Raw genomic sequence first — 23,634 nt, 5'->3', positions numbered from 1 at the left:
TAGAACTACTGTAATACTGACCCCATGTACAAGAATATAAATACTATAATGCTGCTCTCTATGTACAAGTATATAACTACTGTAATACTGCCCCCATGTACAATACTACAAAAAACAATGGAGTCACTTAATAAAGATACAAAAAGTATATGTTTGTTATTCACATTTAAAAACACATGGAGGTATTCCACAAGAGTGGGGGATAAAAAAAACATCACCAAGTGTCACACGGAACCGTGGTAAGACACCTCATAAACTTCAAACATATATAAACAGCATGTAACCTGTGCATGTTAATCATTCTATGTACAATTTAAATATAAGGTATAGGCAAAGCTGTACCAATACATTCTGAAACAGCAAGTACCAACGGGTCCCAGAGAGCACAGTGACACCACCCCAATGCCCCCCCACCCCATGTACAAGTATATAACTACTGTGATACTGAATCCTATGTACAAGAATAGAACTACTCTACGGGTGCATGCACACCACATTTTTGTAATACAATTCCCGTATCAGGTTTTTGATAAAAACGGATTCCTCAAAACCTGACTAAACTGTATCAAAACGTGTGTACAAAAATGAACTGTGCAAAGTCAAAAACCATATGGAACCGTACGCACACATGGTTTTGTACAGTTCCCATTGACTCCCATGTTTAAAAAAAAAAAAAAAAAAAGTATATGGTTTAAGACGGTTTTTCACCCGGACCAAAAAACATGGTAGTCTACAGTTTTGGGTACGGGTAAAAATACGGACAAAACCGTATAAGACGCAAAACGGACTAAACCGGATGATGTGTTTTGACATACGGTTTACAATGTTAAGTCAATGCATACGGTTTTCTATATGTTTTTATTTTTTTTTTTTAAACCGTATATGGGAACTGTATAGCAAAAACGTGGTGTGCATGCAGCCTAATACTGACCACCATGTAAAACTATATAACTACTACAACACTGCCACCATAAACAATTATATAACTATTGTAATACTGACCTCTATGTAGAAGAATATAAAAACTATAATACTATCCATATGTATATAACTGCTTCAATTATACTTGCCTTACCTTGGACTTCTCAATGTACTATACATTTATTTGCGACTTTAAGTACAAATGAGCTATATCTTATGTTTCATTTTTTGTTCTTATGTTTATTGTATTAAATTCAATTTCGGTTGTACAAGTGTGTAAGTGCTATAATACTGCTCCTATGTTCCAGAATATAACTGCTATAATACTGCCCCTATGTTCAAGTATGTAACTAGTATAATACTTCCCCCAATGTACAAGCATAGAAGTTCGATAAGGCTTCCTCATGTACAAAAATATATTTATAATAAAATATTAACACCTTAAAAACACAGCCCATTTTTTGCCCTGAGGACCTCCTAATAGCAGCTGGGTCTAAAACACTAAGAAGTTAATAGCAATGCTGTATGCAAGTAGCTTGCTGTGGCACTGTACTTTTACTGCATATGACCATAAGGGGTTAACAACAGCGTAATCAAACGCTAAAAAGTATTGTATGATACCCAACAACAAGTATGCATATAACTCAATACTTGTGTATATTATGAGACTATTAAACAATATGTAAACCAACAAGTGTAATTACTGTACAGACAACACCCTCGCTAGCAAATGAAGTGACTGATGCCGTTCTCCTGTGCAGCAGTGATGTCATTACTGGATTGCAGTCCAAAAACCCTCTTACTGCCACGGCCGTAAATGTTGGCACCCCTGAATTTTTTCAAGTAAATGAAGTATTTCTCACTGAAAAGGATTGCTGTAACACGTGTTTTGCTATACACATGTTTATTCCCTTTGTGTTTATTGGAAAAAAGGAGGAAAAAAAAAAGTAAATTTGACATAATGTCACACCAAACTCCAAAAATGGGCTGGACAAAATTATTGGCACCCTTAACTTAATATTTGGTTGTACACCCTTTGGAAAAAAATAACTGAAGTCAGTCGCTTCCTATAACCATCAATAAGCTTCTTACACCTCTCAGCCGGAATGTTGGACCACTCTTCCTTTGCAAACTGCTACAGGTCTCTCTTATTGGAAGGGCGGCTGTTCCCAACAGCAATTTTAAGATCTCTCCACAGGTGTTCAATGGGATTTAGATTTGGACTCATTTCTGGCCACTTCAGAACTCTCCAGCGCTTTGTTGCCATCCATTTCTGGGGGTTTTTGATGTTTGTTTAGGGTCATTGACCTGCTGTAAGACCCAAGATCTCAGACGCAAACCCAGCTTTCTGACACTGGGCTGTACAGTGCAACCCAAAATCCGTTGGTAATCCTCAGATTTCATGATGCCTTGCATACATTCAAGGCACCCAGTGCCAGAGGCAGCAAAACAACCATAAGTCATTGAACCTCCACCATATTTCACTGTAGGTACTGTGTTCTTTTCTTTGTAGGCCTCATTCCGTTTTGGTAAACAGTAGAATGATGTGCTTTACCAAAAAGCTCTATCTTGGTCTCATCTGTCCACAAGATGTTTTCTTAGAAGGATTTTGGCAAAATGTAGTCTTGCTTTTTATGTCTGTGTCAGCAGTGGGGTCCTCCTCGGTCTCCTGCCATAGCGTTTCATTAGATTTAAATGTCAATGGATAGTTCGCACTGACACTGATGCTTCCTGAGCCTGCAGGACAGCTTGATTATCTTTTGAACTAGACCAGACTATCCTACATTGACACCTAGACAAATCTAGGGCAAATCTAGATCTCTGGAGATTAACTTGCAACCTTGAGATTTTGGTTCTCAAGTTCTCAGACAGTTCTCTTCTTCTTTCTGTTATCCATGCTTAGTGTGGCACACCCACACACAATGCAAAGACTAAGTGAACTTCTCTCCTCTTTATCTGCTTTCAGATATGATTTTTATATTGCCCACATCTGTTACTTGCCCCAGGTGAGTTTAAAGGAGCATTATTTTTCCACAATTTTGAAAGGGTGCCAATAATTTTGTCCAGCCCATTTTCCCCTCCTTTTTTTAGTTTAGTTCCAATACACACATAGAGAATAAACATGTGTATAGCAAAACATGTGTTACTGCAATCCTTTTCTGTGAGAAATACTAAATTTTCTTGAAAAATTTCAGGGGTGCCAACATTTACGGCCATGACTGTATGCGTTTCAGAAATTGCAATCTTCTTCCTCAAGGATGGCTCCATGCTGGGCTCCATGTCTTAAATTGCCACAAAATGACAGATATGACAATTGATTCCTTTTTATTTTTATTTTTTTTCATTTGCTTTTATTTGGAGTCTTCTATTATTCCATTGTTTGAGAATCCAGTGCAGATTTCAATTTTCTCTTAAATTGTATTGCAAAGAAACACATCTACATGCTATAAAACTTAAAGGGGAACTGAGATATGGATCAACCCCACTAACTTAAATATACAGGTGGTTAGTATGGCTGATCCTGATTAATACAATGTAGTCCTTAAAACTGCCATCAAAGAATCCCATTCCTGTCAATGGGATATTTTGAACATCCTTTTGCATCAGTTATGTCCGTTTTTACTAATGTCAGTTCTTTTTGCCGGCACAAAAGACGGTGCATGCGCAAATTTTTGGTCCGGCCAAAAAAATTGTGAAAAACCAAACGTTAAAATTTAACATTGAAGTCTATGGGAAATTGATGTTCAAAAAAAACATGTTATCAGTTATTGTCAGTTTTTTTTAACATCTGTTTTTTTTTGTACTGAGCATGCTCAGTACAGCTTTACAAAAAAAGGGTTAAAAACCTGTCCAAAAAACAAAAACAAAAAACCAGATGTAACTGGTAATAACAGATGATAACGGATGAACAATATCAGTTTTTTTAAGAAAAAAAAATAACGGATGATGGTCATCAGTTATCATCCATTATTACCAGTTATTGCATCCGCTTTTTTTAATCCGTTATTGTTAAATAACTGCAGTAAAAAAGCAGGATGATACCTGTAGTGTGAAATGGGCCTTAGTCGGGTTTATCCATTTGTCAGTTTCCCTTTAATCTTACAACTACATTATGATCCTTATTAGGATCTAACAATGTAGTACTGAATTTTGCTTACATTTGTATACACGGGCTGTGTTAATTCTTTTGCAGCATTATGGTAACTCCTAAAATGGGGGGAAAAAAAAAAAAAATCCGGCACTCACTTTTTCTCAGAAGAAATGCTTGTCTTTTATTAAGGCATGAGAACATAACATAGCAGGAGTTTCACACACAGCAGGCGTTCAGGCTGGAAAGCCTTTTTCAACTGCAGTTGGAAATGGCTTTCCAGCCGGAACGCGTTCTGCGTATAAAACTCCTGCTTTTATGTTCTGATGCCTAAATAAAAGACAAGCATTTCTTTTTTTTTTTTTTTTTTTTAGTTCTTCTTGTATTAGGGCAGGGCGGTATGACCAAATGTGTGTATCACGGTATTTTTTCAACTTTTGGCGGTTCCGCGGTATATAACGATATTTCCTAGCCCCCCCCCCCCCCCCAATATTAATTATCAGCCCACATACCCATCGGGTTGCTACTCACATATGTCACCTGCAAGCGCTGTCCTCCTCGTTCTGTTTGTTGCGGGCGCTGGCACTCTATACTGTGCGGTAACCCTATGCCCGGGCTGCAGAAGGTAAACAAAATAAACTTTAACGGACCTATAACGGCCTTACGCTGGGGACGGGAACGTCCGAGAGCTGTCAGCCTATCACTGGCCGCAGTGATGTTCCGCCTCTGCCGGTGATAGGCTGAGCCCATTGTCATGTAAGAAGCCGGCTTCTTACATGACAGTGGGCTCAGCCTATCACCGGCAGAGGCGGAACATCGCTGCGGCCTGTGATAGGCTGACGGCTGTCCGACGTTCCCATCCCCAGGAAACAAGTGAGACCGGTACCGGACCAACGGGATGTGAGTTAAAGTTTATTTTGTTTATTTTTTGCAGCCCGGGCATAGGGATACTGCACAGTATAGAGCAGTGGTCTCCAACCTGCGGACCTCCAGATGTTGCAAAACTACAACTCCCAGCATGCCCGGACAGCCAACGGCTGGAGGTCCGCAGGTTGGAGACCACTGGTATAGAGTGTCAGCGCCGGCAGCCGCAACAATCAGGACGAGGAGGACAGCGCATGCAGGTGACATGCGAGTATTTACCCCGATGGTGGGGACAGCGCTGGGCTGGGCTAATAATTAATTGGCGGGGGGGCAGAACAGCGCTCGCGGGTCACATAGGATTAGTTCCCCGATGTGGGGACAGCGCAGAGCTGGGCTGATTCATTCATTCCCGAGGGGGAGGGGCCAAACCGGTATTGCGGTATGGGTTAAAATTAATATCGTGCAGCACAAAAATTTTGGTATTTGGTATGAACCGGTATACCGCCCAGCCCTAACTTGTATCCACGAGCACCAAAATATCCCGCAGTGCCGACCAGCTCAAATTTGGATTATGGTAACTATATACTGCATTTTTTTTTTTTTTGGTAAATATCTTGCCAAACACATACACCAGGATATAAAAAAATATCACCTCTCTTCATTGATGTGGCACTGCAAGAACAAAAATCATGTAAACAAGGCAACTAGTAGAGAGTTACCGTCCATGCCCCGTAATCAAGGTTCCTCTCATAAAGTCCTGAGAATCAAATCCCCCAAAAAATTGAAAATGAAAGGCTATATAAGGAGGAAGCAGAATGTAAGAATCAGATCAGAGAAACAAATAAGGAGGCTTTGTTTGAAAATATACTCAAGAAAATGGAGGTACGGTAAATTAAATCTCAAGGATGTACGGTATATATTGTATACAATGCCTATGTAAAAAAAAAAAAAAATGTTTAGGCTGGACACATAGGTAGTTGTCAAAAAGAGTCTGAATATATAATCATCCTCCGTAAGTTTGAAGAATTTAAAGCCCGCCCATTGTCCCAAAAGCATAATAGGAGTTTAGTGGGCTCTCAGTCGGGATAGAGAAAATCCTACTTCATTGGTGAGAAGATGACTTTATTTTCCAACTCTCAAGGGCAAAAAGGAGATGGATTTGTAATGAATAAATGTTGGCACAGAATGATCTGAATGTGGGAATTCAGAAATGTCTGACTTTTTATGAGGTCAAATGGGAAATTTTATTTAAAAACATATACCAGAAGAAACCTAAATATAGATGTATTCTTCATGATTGACATAATTTGGGGTATTAAATGAAAATACTGTAGATATGCATAAGAGTACACTGTGTGTGAATTTTATGGTGTTACCGCGGGAGGAAGTATGACTAAATGACTAAACAATATATCATATTGATACAGTATATCTATTTATTTATTGATATGACATGTGTTGACATGGTAATTGTGGCATGTAGCATATCCATATCCATATGTAGCATATCCATATTATTTAAGTACATTGAATCACCATGCAGACATATGTATGTATTTATTTAAATTTATATTGTGTTTTTGGTGTAAGGAAAACTCAGTACTGCATGGTGAGATCCTAATAAGGATCATAATGTGGTTGCAAACTTTGGTATACCATTGATTTCTTACATAGTAGCACACTACACTATATACTAATAAAGCATACATTACTTAATATACTTTTCAAAGCCTACATTCACTTAGTAATGATGTATGTAGGGATTCACACTAGTTGGGTTTTTAATCAGGTTTTATAGCACTTTATTCTTTTTTTTTTTTTTTTTTTTTTTACAATACAATTTAAGAATCCAGTGCAGAATTATATTGTCTGTTTAAAACAATGGAAGAAGCAAATAAAGAAAACAATTCAATTGTCAGATCTGTCCTTTTTTTTATTTTATTTTTTTATATCGACTTGTGCCAGAAAGATTTGTAAATTACTTGTATTAAAACAAATCTTAATCCTTCCAGTACGTACCAGCTGCTGTATGCTCCAGAGGAAGCTTTATAATTCTTTTCAGTCTGACCGCAGTGCTTTTTGCTGACACTTCTATGTTAGGAACTGTCCAAAGCAGTAGAGGTTTGCTTTGGGAATTTTCTCCTGCTCTGGACAGTTTCTGACATGGAAAGAGGTGTCAGCAGAGAGCACTGTAGTCAGGGAGAAAAGAATTATACAACTTCCTGGGGAGCATACAGCAGCTAAGTACTGGAAGGGTTAAGATTTTAAAATCGAAGTAATTTACAAATCTGTTTAACTTTCTGGCACCAGTTGATTTGAATTTTTTTTTTCCACCGGAGTATCCCTTTAAGATACGGAGCCCAGCTTGAAGCCATCCCTGAGGAATGATATTACGGTCTTTGAAACACTTAGGAGGCTTTTTGGACTGAGCCATCCAGTAGTGACGACGTCCACTGTTGTACAGGAGCACGGCATTAGTCACTTCATTTGGGTGAGATGCCATCAGTTAGGATGTTTTTGTGATCGTAGACACTGTACTGACAATCTTTCTTTGGACTGACTAGACCAAATAAATATGCTCTGGGACGACAGTAGAATCTGGATTGCGACTCTCTATTTGTTCTGTTTACATGATTCTGGTTCTTGTGTCACTGAAGAAAATCTATTAAATGCTGGTGTTTGGCAGGATATGACATGTACAAAGGATTCAGTATATGTGGTTGCATATACTGCCGAAATAGTTACTATAATTGCTTCCTCTATAACTAATATAATACTGCCCTGCACAAGAATTAAATAAAAATAACACTGCCTTCTCTCTATATGAATGTTATACTGCCTCCTGCATAGACAAATGCAATTAATGGAATATAAGCGCTAGAATACTGGCCAAACACCGTGCCAATTTTTAGTAGTAATAACTTCTATATTACTGCCTCCCTTTTTATTATAGCCTTTAGTACAGGTACAATAATATTATTGACTAGAATTTCTCTCTTGCTAGAACACAGAAAAGATCATGACTTTCCCTTCCAGACACTTTACTGTAAAAACAGGTTACAAATGTACATCCTTTATATTCATTGTCTTCTCTGTTTTCTACAGGACAAGAACAAGCTGATGGATGCACTGAAGCATGCCTCCAATATGCTGGGAGAACTCCGCACCTCCATGTTGTCTCCGAAGAGTTACTATGAGCTATGTATCCTTTAAGGCCATTCTGAACTTTCCTAGGAATGCATGGGTTTAATTAAAAATCATGGGTGAGGGCTTGTTTGCAACAGCAGGATAGCGCTGGCAGTTGAAAACTTTTGACTAGATAAGGTCCTAAATGTGTCTTGTTTTGCCTTTATGTTTAGCATGTTTGTTGGGAAAGCTACTAAAGTGCACACTAAGGACTACTTTATATATTTGCGCTATCTGGTGGCGTTTCCCTCAGGCGTTTTAGATAAAGCATTGAAGGGAAGCTGATGATAGAACTGATCATTCATTTGAATGGGACAATTCACATTTATTTGGCATCTCAAGTTTGACATTGAATGGTGGATCATGTCACATGGGTACCACCAGACAGGGGCACACATCTTACTGCATTTCCCTATCTGGCAAACACAATGAACACCGGATACTTAACAGTTGATCTGCAACATAGAGCATAGTACAGAGCACTCTCCCGGTCACTTCTTCAACGGCAGTATCCGAACAATTTCATGTGGGGAGGCAGTAGATGGAACGGAGCGGGGGGAGTTCAGATGCTGGGCCACGGATCATATCACGCTGCTTGGCCTTCATTATCCAGTATTGTCAGTTTCCAAGCCTGATAGAGAACACATAGTATGCCAGTCTCCAACAGGGAGGGTTCCTGTCTGCAACCGATAAGACCCAATAGAGACATTATAGGGAGTCGAGCTAAGGTCACCCCATACACTGTCCAGATGAGAGCGAGCAAATTCCTCCTGCAAGTCCCCAAAGGACCGAACTACGCCCTAAACAGCTAATTGCTCCAAACTACACTGTCCCTTCCTCTCTCAAAAGCTAACATTCATAAAAGAGTAAAGAATCAGGCAAGCCAGGGTTACGCCACAGCGGGCTAAATTTAGTGCAACCATTAAGTCCAAGTAATTTTTGCGTGTGGCCCCAAAGCCTGCACAATAAATGGGTAGTGGGAGAGGAGTCAGGAGGTCTAGGAAGGGTGCCTATCTCAAGCATGTGGAGCGGGATTCGTCCCCCATGTCTGGCCATGAACAGTCTCCCTGTAGGACCCAACATAATTACAGATGCCCAACTCTGTATCTTGTGCAGTTGGGAGGCTAGAAAATATAACCAGGGATTGGAAAGGGCCAAGCCACCTGAAGACTTACCTCTTTGAAGAGTTTCCAGTCTAATTCTGGCAGTGCCCCCATCCCCCCTTCCCGACCAGCTGTCTAAAAAGGGCCATCGTAATCCACACCGAGGAGTTCTGAAATATATACAGTAATTGCGGCATTAAAACCGTTTTGGCCAAGTTTGTTCTACCAAGCACTGAAATGGGAAGTTTACACCAAACTGCCACCTTCTGGGATCAGGTTACGAGGAACAAAGTCATGCAGAGACGGAGTAATGTGTGTGTGTGTGTGTGTGTGTGTGAGATATATGTGTGTATATATATATATATATATATATATAATGGTCCTGGTACAGTAATTGAACATAAGAAAAACCGAGGTCCAAAACCCATAGATCTCATCACCCGCCACAAATAGTTCCATTTGATGCTATCAAAGGCCTTGGCAGCATCCAATGAAACCAATGATCTAGCCCCAGCCCCCCTCCCCCTCCCTGTGTCATCTGCAGGTTAAGAAAAACCCTACGAATATTATCTACCGTGGATTTGTCGGGCATAAAGCCAGTTTGGTCCCCATGAACTAACGGCAGGACAACCTTGGAAAGTCTGTTAGCAAGTACCCGAGCCAGCAGCTTCAAATCTGCACATAGGAGAGAAATAGGTCTGTAGGAGCCTGCACACAGCAGATCCTTACCAGGTTTAAGAATGAGAATAACAATCGCTTCCATCATGGAACAGGGCAAAGCACCCACCTCCACCACTGCCTCGAATACCCGCTGTAGTTGTGGCAAGAGCACACCCTGAAATTGTTTATACACCTCACTTGGCAGTCCATCAGGGCCCGGGGACCTCTCATTAGCAGCATCTTTCAAAGCCAGTTCTAATTCCTCCAGAGAGATAGGAGAGTCCAGCTCTCCCCTTTGCTCCGGACAAAGAGAAGGCAGAGACACCCAACCCACATAATCATCCATGTACACCTCGGAACAACCAGTCTTGGATGAGTATGCATCTTTATAAAAATCCACCATTACCTACAGAATTTCCCTATCTTCCGTAACCTCTCTCCCCTGACCATCCCTCAAACAACCAATATATGTGACCCCCTGCTGAGCATGAGCAATAGGAGGCAACAGTTTGCCCGTCCCTTCACCACATTCAAAGTAACGCTGTTTAGTAAAAAATGCTTCCTCCTCAAAGTAGACACTATAAGCATTTTGGGCATGTAGCCAGTTCTCCTGAGACACAGCGGAAGGAGATGAAATATACCCAGCCTCTATGCTAACAACCGCATTGCGCAACCTGTCTCCCTTCTCTCTAGTAAAGGAGTACTAATGTCACAAATAAAGATGCCACTAAGGAACGTCTTGACGGAATCCCAAACTATGGAGATCGAAGCTGACCCAGGGTCGATAAAAGTCTTAAAGGGGTACTCCGACCCTTTAGGAATACCCCCCATAAAATAGCATCATTATTAACCCCCCACATCGTAAAGAAGAACATTTTCGGTACCCAGGGCAAAAATTTAAAACAATAGCTCAGCAGAAAATACAATATAGAACTATACAGAAGAGGTAGCGACCTGGGTTCCGCCTGCTGCAGCAAGTCCATCCCGCGTGCGGCGGGCTCTGGTGAAAACCAGTGCCACCTTTTAGACTCCGCTCCCTGGTACGGTCCGTGTTATCTACCAAACAGGTCCAGCGGATCCACTACTGAAACGTGAGTGTTACAGTAAGATCCGGCCATGGATCCCGCTGAGGTACCTCTGCCAGACGTCTCGGACCTTCCCACCGTTGTGGTGCGTCAGACTCAGCAGCTGGCCCGACAAGCGCAGCAACTTACACAATTGTCTGCTATGATGCAACAACTTCTAACCATACAGCAACAGCCGCAACCTGCCTCAGTGTCTCCACCTGTTCCTGCAGCGTCTTCTGGCTCCAAGTTACGCTTACCTCTACCCTCTAAATATGACTCTGATCCCAAGCTGTGTAGAGGCTTCGTTACACAATGCTCCATGCATCCTGAGCTCATGTCGGACCAATTCCCTATGGAACAAGCTAAGGTGGGCTTTGTGGTCAGTCTGCTATCTGGAAAAGCCTTGGCTTGGGCTACTCCTCTTTGGGACCGCGGTGACCTGTTTACCTCCAACTTGACTGCGTTTCTGGCTGAATTTCGCAGCGTCTTTGAGGAACCACCACATGGTTCTTCTGCCGAGATGGCTCTCCTTAATCTCTGTCAGGGGAATTCCTCCGTTGGCGACTATGCGGTTCAATTCCGCACTCTAGCTGGTGCCGTTCTCCTTCAGAAAAACGCCAAAGGCAAGACTGTAACTTGTGGGTTCTTTTCCTAGACCACCTCTCTCCTGCTGAAAGGAATTAGGCTAGGTTGAGATTACGGAATTTCCGCCTGCAATTCTGCTTTGAAATTGCAGGCGGAAATTCCGCTTGCTAAAATGTATAGTGTAGTGAATGGGTTTCCGTTCACAAATTCACACTTCGGAAATTGTGAACGGAAAATCCGCTTGGAAATTTCCGCCTGAAGACTGCAGTGTCCGCGCGGTCCTAGCGCCGACTGATTCAGTCAGCGCTGGCCGCACTCGGAATCTCCGGGCGGAAATTTTCTGCCCGGAGATTCCGTAGTCTGAACCTAGCCTTACTCCATTGGAGATCGTGAACTCCTCGCAATTAAGATTGCTTTGGAGGAATGCCGAAATTTATTGGAAGGATCAACTCATCCAGTAAGCATTTAATCTGACCATAAGAATCTTCTATACCTTCAAGAACCCCCACCAGGCAAGGTGGTCACTGTTCTTTTCTAGGTTCAACTTCTTCATTCACTTCCGTCCAGCAGACAAGAACATCAGGGCAGAGATGGGATGGGACAGAGCAGGGATGCTGGGATTGGATGAAGAGACCCAGTACAGCAGAATCGGGGAGGAAGATGAGTCATGCATAGTGAGGACACGCCCCCTCCAGAACACAGGATGACATACAGTCATGGCCGTAAATGTTGGCACCCCTGAAATTTTTCAAGAAAATGAAGTATTTCTCACAGAAAAGGATTGCAGTAACACATGTTTTGCTATACATATGTTTATTCCTTTTGTGTGTATTGGACCTAAACCAAAAAAGGGAGGAAAAAAAAGCAAATTGGACATAATGTCACACCAAACTCCAAAAATGGGCTGGACAAAATTATTGGCACCCTTTCAAAATTGTGGAAAAATAAGATTGTTTTAAGCATGTGATGCTCCTTTTAAACTCACCTGGGGCAAGTAACAGGTGTGGGCGATATAAAAATCATAAAGTGGGTCTGTGTGTGTCACACTAAGCATGGACAACAGAAAGAGAAGAGAACTGTCTGAGGACTTGAGAACCAAAATTGTGGAAAAATATCAACAATCTCAAGGTTACAAGTCCATGTCCGGAGATCTAGATTTGCCTTTGTCCACAGTGCGCAACATTATCAAGAAGTTTGCAACTAGAGATGAGCGAACTTACAGTAAATTCGATTCGTCACGAACTTCTCGGCAGTTGATGACTTATCCTGCGTAAATTAGTTCAGCCTTCAGGTGCTCCGGTGGGCTGGAAAAGGTGGATACATTCCTAGGAAAGAGTCTCCTAGGACTGTATCCACCTTTTCCAGCCCACCGGAGCACCTGAAAGCTGAACTAATTTACGAGAAGTTCGTGACGAATCGAATTTACTGTAAGTTCGCTCATCTCTATTTGCAACCCATGGCACTGTAGCTAATCTCCCTTGGCGTGGACGGAAGAGAAAAATTGATGAAGGGTGTCAACGCAGGATTGTCCGGATGGTGGATAAGCAGCCCCAAACAAGTTCCAAAGATATTTAAGCTGTACTGCAGGCTCAGGGAGCATCAGTGTCAGCACGGACTATCCACAGACATTTAAATTATGGCAGGAGACCCAGGAGGACCCCACTGCTGACAGAGACATAAAAAAACAAGACTACATTTTGCCAAAATCCTTCTGGGAAAACGTCTTGTGGACAGATGAGACCAAGATAGAGCTTTTTGGTAAAGCACATCATTCTACTGTTTACCAAAAACGGAATGAGGCCTACAAAGAAAAGAACACAGTACCTACAGAGAAATATGTTGGAGGTTCAATTATGTTTTAGGGTTGTTTTGCTGGCACTGGGTACCTTGAATATATGCAAGGCATCATGAAATCTGAGGATTACCAACGGATTTTGGGTCGCACTGTACAGCCCAGTGTCAGAAAGCTGGGTTTGCTTCCGAGATCTTGGGTCTTCCAGCAGGACAATGACCCCAAACATACGTCAAAAAGCACCCAGAAATGGATGGCAACAAAGCGCTGGAGAGTTTTGAAGTGGCCAGCAATGAGTCCAGATCTAAATCCCATTGAACACCTGTGGAGAGATCTTAAAATTGCTGTTGGGAAAAGACGCCCTTCCAATAAGAGAGACCTGGAGCAGTTTGCAAAGGAAGAGTGGTCCAACATTCCGGCTGAGAGGTGTAAGAAGCTTATTGATGGTTATAGGAAGCTGATTTCAGTTATTTTTTCCAAAGTGCGTGCAACCAAATATTAAGCTAATACGTGAGATAGGTGGTGTCCAGCTACTATCCCTGGCCCAAATGCGCCCGGACTGGCGTGGGCAGCGCCTGGATACGTAGATACAAACAAGAGGATGTCCAGCGCAGGTAGATGCAGAACGTTGCTTTATTCGGTATAAAACTTCACGACGTGCAAGACATGGAAGGGTGATGCGTTTCGACCCTGGCGTCGGGCCTTAGTCATACTAAGGCCCGACGCCAGGGCTGAAACGCGTCACCCTTCCATGTCTTGCATGTCGTGAAGTTTTAAATCGAATAAAGCAACGTTCTGCATCTACCTGCGCTGGACATCCTCTTGTTTGTATCTAAATATTAAGTTAAGGGTGCCAATAATATTGTCCAGCCCATTTTTGGAGTTTGGTGTGACATTATGTCCAATTAGCTTTTTTTCCTCCATTTTTTGGTGTAGTTCCAATACACACAAGGGGAATAAACATGTGTATAGCAAAACATGTGTTACTGCAATCCTTTTCTGTGCGAAATACTTCATTTTCTTGAAAAATGTCAGGGGTGCCAACATTTACGGCCATGATTGTATATTGAGAATTCCATCTCTCAAAATGGCTTTCTCAATTGTGATTACAGCCAGAGGAATAAGAGAAAGGAATGGCCCTTTCTCCAAATACTCAGATCCTGGATGACAGACCAGATCCAAAAATCTTACCCAAAGTTGTTTCGGCTTTCCACAGGAGATTGTGTTACCATCCTTTTGTGATATCCCTCCAATGAAAAAAAAAAAAGAGAAGGAGTTTCACAACTTGGATGTCAGGAAATGTTTAATTTACAATTTGGACAAAAGTTTCTGTAAAACAAACAGTTTTCTGGCTCAGTTTGCCGAGACAAATGAGGGGCAGATGCTGTCAAAGACCTCATAGCTAGGTAAACCAAATAAACAATTGATCTGGCCTACGGATCTCCAAGGGTCCCAGTTCCATCAGGCATTAAAGCTCATTCAACTAAAGTGAAAGCTCCTTCAGTGACTCTTCTTTAGTACAGATCCGTAAGGCAGCAACTTGGTCCTCTCCACATGCCATCTCCTCTTATTGGTTGGATGTGGATAATCTGTTTGCTTTTTTCTTTTGGATGCATGGTCTTGCAGTCTGTCATCTCTGCCTTATTCTCTGGTTTTGCTCTCCAATGTGCTGTGGTGAGGGAGAAATCGGTACTTACATTTACAAGTAATTTTGTTACCTCGAATCACAGCAGCGCAATTTCATCCCGACCCTTACAACGCTTTATTTTCACTCGGTGTTTTTTCTTCAGTTGGGTGATGCATAAGAAATAAAAATAAATTAACAATGAGTTATGCTTTTAAAATGACATAGTTTAGGTTTACTGGTTTTATTCCGGGATTGATTTAATTCTGTTTGACTAACTAACTAAACCACTATTGAGAAGGCTCTTTATATAGGTCTTGGTAATCCACTGAAGGAGAGGAGAAGTCTTCTTTTGATCTCTGGGTTTCTTGTCCCTGGGAATGGGGTCCCTTTCTCCATGGTGCGGTCAGGCTATGTTCACACGGCGAATATCCGCATCGAAAAATTCTGTGTGGACATTCCCCCCACAGTGGAGCATGTCCTGCTCGGGAAATGCTCCGTCTCATAGATGGCAATGCATCTCCACAGTAAGATGCAGACTCTGGAATCAAGATATTTGTGGCAGAGACATCTGCCGTGTGCACAGTGCAGCAGAATCCCATTGAAATCAATGGGACTCTGCTGCAGCGGAATGGGCGTGCAGAATAATTAAGAAGTATACAGCCGCTAATAAGTACTGGAAGGATTAAGAATTTTTAATAGAAGTAATTTACAAATCTGTTTAACCTGTTGGCACCAGTTGTTTTAAAATAAATGTTTTCCACCACGCTACCCCTTTAAGTTTGGATACTTTAAAGGATCTCCAGTCTTAATGTTGATGCCACTTTTATAGACCTTAAAGGGGTAGTCCAGTGGTGAAAAACTTATCCCCTATCCTAAGGATAGGGGATAAGTTTGAGATCACGGGGGGTCCGACCGCTGGGGCCCCCTGCGATCTCTCTGTACGGGGCCCCGGCTCTCCGCCGAGATAGCGGGTGTCGACCCCCGCACGAGGCGGCGGCCGACACGCCCCCTCAATACATCTCTATGGCAGAGCCGGAGATTGCCGAAGGCAGCGCTTCGGCTCTGCCATAGAGTTGTATTGAGGGGGCGTGTCGGCCGCCGCCTCGTGCGGAGGTCGACACGCCCCCTTCCAGCGGGCTGTCGGGGCTCCGTACAGGAGATCGCGGGGGGCCCCAGGGGTCGGACCCCCCGCGATCTGCAACTTATCCCCTATCCTTAGGATAGGGGATAAGTTGCTCACCACTGAATCACCACTGGACTACTCCTTTAATAAAGCTGAAATGCACATACACTAAGAACCATTTGTTTGCGTTGTCATTATTTACATTTAACTCAAAGATAAAAGGCAAATTGGTACGGCACTGTGTACTTAGCTAAGGACAGCCGGCAATGGAGACTTTTGACAAATCTGTCATACATTAAAGAAGTTTGTGATCAAAAGCGTTATACTGTACATGTATTTTAGATGGACATTTGTCCTTAACTGTACCCACCACAGACATGGCCATCTCCGATGAGCTCCATTACCTAGAGGTTTATCTTACAGATGAGTTTGCCAAAGGAAGAAAAGTGTCTGACCTGTATGAACTTGTTCAATATGCTGGGAATATCATCCCAAGACTGTAAGTATGACTGCTGTTCCTCTACTTAAATCTCGTATTACAATGTAGAGCATTGGCAGCCCTTGTATGGTCAGTAGGTGTCCCAACTTAGACACCCACTGATGGCACCATCTGAGATCTCAATCGCCTGTGTTAAGGTGATCCTGCAATGTCTGGCCTTCAGAGGGTAGCATTTGTAGAAAACTCTGTCCGTGACCTGACGGATTTTTACTTTTTCTTTTTCAGTTATCTGCTGATCACTGTTGGTGTTGTCTATGTGAAATCCTTTTCCCAGTCAAGGAAAGACATCCTGAAGGATATGGTGGAGATGTGCCGCGGAGTGCAGCACCCACTAAGAGGACTCTTTCTACGCAATTACCTCCTGCAGTGCACTCGGAATATCCTGCCAGATGAAGGGGAACAGACTGAGTAATAAGAATGTTTTTTTTTAATTTATTTTTATATATAGCAATATCTATGTTGAATTTCTTTTAAGCCCATTGAAAAGGTGATGGACACAAGGTGAAGGACAGATTTCAACTACACTAAGCTGTGTCTTGTATCAGACCCATCACCTGTGCTTCCTACACTGTGTACTCTTGCACTACCTTTGGCCCTTTAAAGAAGACTACCATAAAAATGTTAATACTCCTTTCCGTTCGTAAGGTACAACATAAGTCATTTCCTTACTGGTGACCTTTTTTTCTAGCCATTCTGGCCTCCCTCTGTACCATGTACCCTGCACCTGGAATTCTGCAGTGTCCTAGGTGTGGGCTGAAAGTCGGGCATCTTAGTAATGGGCAAGATACTTAACATTTTTGTGAGAGTGCTTCTTCAGGCTATGTGCACACACTATTTTAAAGGGGTACTCCTCTGAAAACATCTTATCTCCTATTTAAAGGATAAGACGTTAGATCGCGGGGGTCCCGCTCTCCGCTGTGGCACCCCTGTCAACTCCGCTCCGTGCCAGATGACTAGCGATGCCAGCCGCTCCTCCATTCATGTGTATGGGAGGAGGGGTGACGGCTATGTACTAGCTGTCATGCCCCCTCCCATAGAATAGACATGATTTGAGGGGGCGTGGCGTGACGTCACGAACGTGGAAGCTGCGTGGACCCTCATGATCTAACATCTTATCCCCTATCCTATGAATAGGGGATAAGATGTTTTCAGTGGCGTACCCCTTTTACAAAATCACCCTTAGGGTTCACATGAGCGGACCCACAACGTATTTTACGTTGCAGATCCGCCACTGAAGGACCCCTGCATGGTGGCTTTTCATGTGCCTGCTCGAAGCAGCAATACGCCACTACGAGCAGACACCCTATGTGTGAGTCGCAGCGCGCATGCGCAGTATTCCCAGTCTAGCTCATGGAGCAGAGGGAGCGGCCGCGATGTGTCCGAGTACATAGCAGTGTTCTGCTCGTAGTGGCGTGTATCCGCTCAGAGCAGGCACATGTAAAGCCACCATACAGGGGTCCTTCAGCGGCGGATCTGCAGCGTAAAATATGCTGTGGGTCTGCTCGTGTGAACGTACCCTTAGGGTCAGCTCACACGTGCGTATTTCCTGCTGCAGATTTGTTGTCACTGGGCAGCATAACTGACATCATTGCACGCGCTGCGCAGGATGTCGGCGTCCCTGCGTGGCGCTTGCAATGATGTCTCTCACCCGTCATATGTGCACCGGGTTCCATGTAGCAGTGTTTGCCGAAGTGTGTGAAGTCTTCCTGAAGAAATCACCTGTCCGTTGCCCGGAACTGCATGTCCCAGGCGATACAAATTCCAGATCCCTGGTGCAGGCCACAAAATTTTGTTCCCCGGGTCGCAAATGGTCCGTGGGCCGGGAGTTTGTGGCCCCTTTTCTAGCTATACAAATAAGATGGTACATTCTCATCACACAGAACACACAATGCCTTAGATGGTTTTACCATGTCACCTTTTCATAAGGCAAACAGATCAATTCACATGTAACTCAGCCCTATTAGCCCAAAAGATTACATTGAAGACAAAGAAGGGTGAGGACAACATAAAAGAAAGAAGTCAGTTAAATGAGTAGTCTAGTGAAAAGGAACCTCCGTTCGTTGTTGTGCCCGGGCACAACGGACTGAAGATTCTTTTCACTACACTACTCCTTTATGGAAGGAAAGTAATATTTACTCATGGGCATTCCGCTAAGCCAACTGACATAGAAGTAAGCTGAATTGTAGCACAGCAAAGGCTTCCATGCTGCTTCAGTGCTGTTGGGAATACTTAGAGCTGGATTTTGGTCACTGACCGACTCAACAGAATTTCAACGTTTTAGAAGATCTAATAAAACCGTTTTCCAGCATCTTTCAAATGCTGATTTAGCTGCTAGGGAAAAAAAACTTTTACGAGTACGCTTATCCACATCAGGAGAAGGAATACAAGAATACTTTGTAGGGAATTGTGCAGGAACTCCATCTTAGATTGAAGACTATAGTTGGAAGTTTGGTTCTGGATTATTGATGCAGCGGCCTTACTTTGACAATATTTTGTATGGGATTGATGGTCTAGTGGACTGTGATTACATTGAAGACCTTTGTCTTGCAGTGAGGAAGTTACAGGAGACATCAGTGACTCCATGGATTTTGTACTGCTGAATTTTGCTGAAATGAACAAGCTGTGGGTGCGTATGCAGCACCAGGGACACAGCAGGGACAAAGAGAAGAGGGAACGTGAGCGACAGGAACTTCGTATTCTGGTTGGAACCAACTTAGTCCGGCTCAGTCAACTGGAGGGAGTCAATGTTGAACGGTATAAGCAGGTGAGTAGTATGTGGTTTATTTCTGTAGAATGCCCCTTCCTCAAATTCCAGATCGTTTTCAACAGCCATGATTTGTGCGGTCTGTTTTCTTTCAGATTGTGTTACCTGGGATACTGGAACAGGTTGTTAACTGTAGAGATGCACTGGCTCAGGAATACCTCATGGAATGTATCATACAGGTGAGCAAAGAGGCTTTGACCCCTGAGATAGGTGATGTTCTGTCCATACTGTGTTTTTATGTAAAGCACTTTGGACAGCCTTTCACTGTATATGTCCTCCTTAACCCCTTAAAGAGTACCTGTCACCTAACTGAACTTTTAATATATTGTTCCTTATGTAATTATAAGACACTTTGCTATTTACTTGCTGTTAAAATTCTCAACCTTTATATGTTTTTAATGTGATTGAAATAATGGCCACTAGTTGGCTCTGTTCTGTTCCCTGCACAAGTCAAACAGTTAGGGGGGGAGAAGGAGGAGGAGTTGGGAATATAAACTTAGTGTTACGCCGAGCGCTCCGGGTCCCCGCTCCTCCCCGGAGCGCTCGCTTCTCTCTCGCTACCGCAGCGCTCCGGGCAGCTCCACTGACCCGGTGCGCTGCGATACCGTCTCCAGCCGGGATGCGATTCGCGATGCGGGTAGCGCCCGCTCGCGATGCGCATCCCGGCTCCCGTACCTGACTCGCTCTCCGTCTGTCCTGTCCCGGCGCGCGCGGCCCCGCTCCCTAGGGCGCGCGCGCGCCGGGTCTCTGCGATTTAAAGGGCCACTGCGCCGCTGATTGGCGCAGTGGTTCCAATTAGTGTGTTCACCTGTGCACTCCCTATTTATACCTCACTTCCCCTTCACTCCCTCGCCGGATCTTGTTGCCATTGTGCCAGTGAAAGCGTTTCCTTGTGTGTTCCTAGCCTGTGTTCCAGACCTCCTGCCGTTGCCCCCGACTACGATCCTTGCTGCCTGCCCCGACCTTCTGCTACGTCCGACCTTGCTTCTGTCTACTCCCTTGTACCGCGCCTATCTTCAGCAGTCAGAGAGGTTGAGCCGTTGCTAGTGGATACGACCTGGTCACTACCGCCGCAGCAAGACCATCCCGCTTTGCGGCGGGCTCTGGTGAAAACCAGTAGTGACTTAGAACCGATCCACTAGCACGGTCCACGCCAATCCCTCTCTGGCACAGAGGATCCACTACCTGCCAGCCGGCATCGTGACACTTAGTTAAGAAAATATGGTTTTGATGACAGGTACTCTTTAAGGACACAGCCCATTTTGGCCTTAGGGACAAAGACAATTTCACAGCTTAAAGGCAGCGGGGTCCTTAGTGGGTGCAACATACTTTAGGGAGAAAAACGTGGTTTTCAGCTCAATGTAGTGTAGATTCAGAGAACCTACACATGAAAGCAGGCATTGTGCTGCCATAGAAGAGTTAACGCTGCTAATTCCCTCAGCCACCCATCGATGATTTATAGATTTCTCCCTATGCACAGTAATAGGAGGAAATCTGTCAGCTATGGGCAGGTGGACATAGGCAAGCCGTGATCCCTCTCTGGTTGCCTAATGCCTGCTTTCAGCTGTATGTTCCCCTAACCTACAGTAAATAATGATTTAAGGGACTGACTGCTTAAAACAGTGTGTCGATCCCTATGCAATGTTGCTCTAACTGAGGGTAGAGTAGCCTAAGCGTTAAGCTTTGGACATTCCTTTTATAAAGGATCTATTTTTTTTTACAACCATTTGAATATTACAAGTAGTTGTAAAGCAGAACCTTGTATGGGGGCCAAAACTTTCCATATCTTCACTATATGTTGGCATTTCAGGTTTTCCCTGATGAATTTCATCTTCAAACACTGAACCCTTTCCTTCGCGCCTGTGCAGAGCTCCACCAAAATGTGAATGTGAAAAACATCATCATCGCTTTAATTGACAGGTAAGTGTAGCTTTGGGGGATTCATCATTCCATGTGAGTGCGAAATGAAAGATTTGAGGAAGGGGATGAATGAAAGATGGCTGAGGTATATGAGGGAAGCGCCTGGTTGTTCACTTAACGCACTGATCTCTACCTGTTGTGAATATACAACTACCAGAAATGTCCTGACCTTTGGTTGTAATTGAGAACTACACTGTATTTTCTGGAAATAGTCGTTAAATAGAGAGTAAGGTTATTAACTCCTTTAGAACCATGGACATAACTGTACATCCATTTTAGGTGCACATTCACACTCATGGATGTACAGTTGTGTCCAAGGATGATATGGCGATCACTACAATAAATGAACAACCATGCACTTCCATCATACCTCAGCAATTTCTCTCCCATCCCCTACCGTTTCATCTGCATCGGAACCGGCTGCCACACATCGACAGTTGCCCGCTGCAAGTGTCAGTAGCTTAGCTGCCCTCCAATTCTGACAGTTAACTCTTCAGATGATGCAGCATCTATAGCCATGATAACATGAGGCCTGCAGGCAACAACCAGTGACCAGGCTACAGAAGCTGTTCAAGATGTGCTTGAGGCAGAGTTACTGCTTTTAGTTAATTTCAAGTGATCAAAATGTCATATGTAGCCCAAAATGATACCGCTAAAAACGTCAACTTATCCTGTAAAAGAACGGCCTTCACAATGTTGGTATAAAAAAAAATAATTTACAGCTCTCAGAATATGGCAATGCACTAACGTTTTTTATAGTTTAACTGTAATAGACTATAAAGTATACAATTCAGGTATTGCTATAACTGCACCCACCTGCAAAATAATATGTCATTACCGCACGGTGAACTCAATCCTACCTCTGTAAAAATTTATTAAAGTGAATAAAATGCCGAATGAATTTTTATGATGTAACTGTAATAAGCCATAAAAAGATATATAATTTAGATATCACCATCCATAGTTGTAACAACATGCAGAATAAAGTTAACATGTCATTTAAATTCCATGGAGAGTGACATGGAGAACTTTAACAGCATTATATACGCAACATCTAAAAAGCAATCAAAGTGTTACATGTACCCCAAAATTGTACCAATGAAAACATCAATTTGTCTTGCAAAAATTTTGGCACCCCAAGACCCTTTGATAATTCCACAAAATTTCCTAAATAAAAGGAAGACCTTCAAATACACATGGGGCTCCGGGCCTGTGTGTGCCATGTAGCACTCAAGGGCCACATATGGGATATTTATAAATCTATCAGAACTAGGGTAATAAATATGCCTTTCTCTGTCAGCACCTGCTGTGTTACAAAGAAAAGGAGCAAAATAAAATATCTGCATGATAAATTTATCTTCACTTTGCTTTATTTTGCATGAAACACCTAAAGGCTTAATAAAGTTCCTAAATGTAATTTTAAAGAAATATAAAAAACGAGGTGTGCTCCTAGTGGAGTATTATTAAGGTGGGGTAGTGCATACACTGTTAAATTCACCTCACCATAAGTAGTTGTGCTAAGGGCACAACACCTTGATTTCCCGGTAGACTTGCTGAAGTCTGTAGTACAAAATGGGCGGCAGCCTCGGCGTCCTTCACCGTGACCTTCAGGTAACGGTGCAGAAGTTCAGAAGTAGAGAGGAAAAAAAATTGGACGTTTTTCCCGTATGGCGCCTGCTCCCAAAAACCAGTGTGCCAAAATTATTTAAAACAAATTGGCATTTATTGGTATAGATAGAATGCAACACAGTGGTTTCGAACCCTGGCTGGGTTCTTCCTCAGGCAATGGGTATTACGGGGGCGTATTTGCGCTGGTTTAAATATACATACACCTCTCGGCATTAAATCACTTCCGGGTCACAGTAAACATCAAAACATTGATTACACAAAAAAACAACAAAAAAAAGAGCATAAAGTAATAGTGATTAAAAAGAGCAACAACATGAGCCTAGTAAAAAATATTCTCTAACAAATGTGTTATGTTATGTATTTTGTGCAGCGCTGGAGGTCTCTATTTGAGAACCCACTCTTGTAGTTGGCTGCAATATCTTTGCACACTGTGGGTTTCTAATCAGTTCTCCATTGTCTATTCTCGGAGTGGGACAGTTCAGTGGGTCTGATGTTTTTCATCGGAGCATAGACTTCAGGTGGTGAGTACGGCGCAGCAGCGATGTACTCCACATTGCCGGATTATTGAATAAATGCTGTGTATTCAGCACGGGTTTGTATAGCCATAGGGAGGCAATTGGTGAGGTAAGTACTTTCTTTCGGGATGATTTGGAGAATAGTATTGATGTTACAACTGTAATTGTGAGTTTTTTTGCAGTGCTGGAGACCTCTGTGGGAGTGCCCACGCCGCGAGCCTGAGCGCTCGGAGATGCTGCAGGGGCTTTGCTGCGGGCTTCATTTAAAGCATCTATGATCTCTGATAAGGC

At 43.0% G+C, this 23,634-nt stretch overlaps 1 protein-coding gene across 3 annotated transcripts in view; it reads left to right on the top strand.

The window, feature by feature from the left end:
* Nucleotides 1-23,634, top strand: part of VPS35 (VPS35 retromer complex component) — a 109,288-nt gene that overhangs the window by 35,121 nt on the left and 50,533 nt on the right. For all 3 annotated transcript variants that reach the window (XM_056525702.1, XM_056525703.1, XM_056525704.1), the window contains exons 3-8: nt 7,979-8,075; nt 16,392-16,515; nt 16,741-16,923; nt 19,066-19,279; nt 19,375-19,458; nt 21,090-21,199. In XM_056525702.1, coding sequence (XP_056381677.1) covers nt 7,979-8,075; nt 16,392-16,515; nt 16,741-16,923; nt 19,066-19,279; nt 19,375-19,458; nt 21,090-21,199 — 812 coding nt within the window. The remainder of the gene's footprint in view (nt 1-7,978; nt 8,076-16,391; nt 16,516-16,740; nt 16,924-19,065; nt 19,280-19,374; nt 19,459-21,089; nt 21,200-23,634) is intronic.

The sequence above is a fragment of the Hyla sarda genome, chromosome 6, assembly GCF_029499605.1.
Source record: "Hyla sarda isolate aHylSar1 chromosome 6, aHylSar1.hap1, whole genome shotgun sequence".
In the NCBI taxonomy this organism is placed as follows: Eukaryota; Metazoa; Chordata; class Amphibia; order Anura; family Hylidae; genus Hyla; species Hyla sarda.
This window is presented reverse-complemented; position numbering and strand designations above follow the sequence as displayed.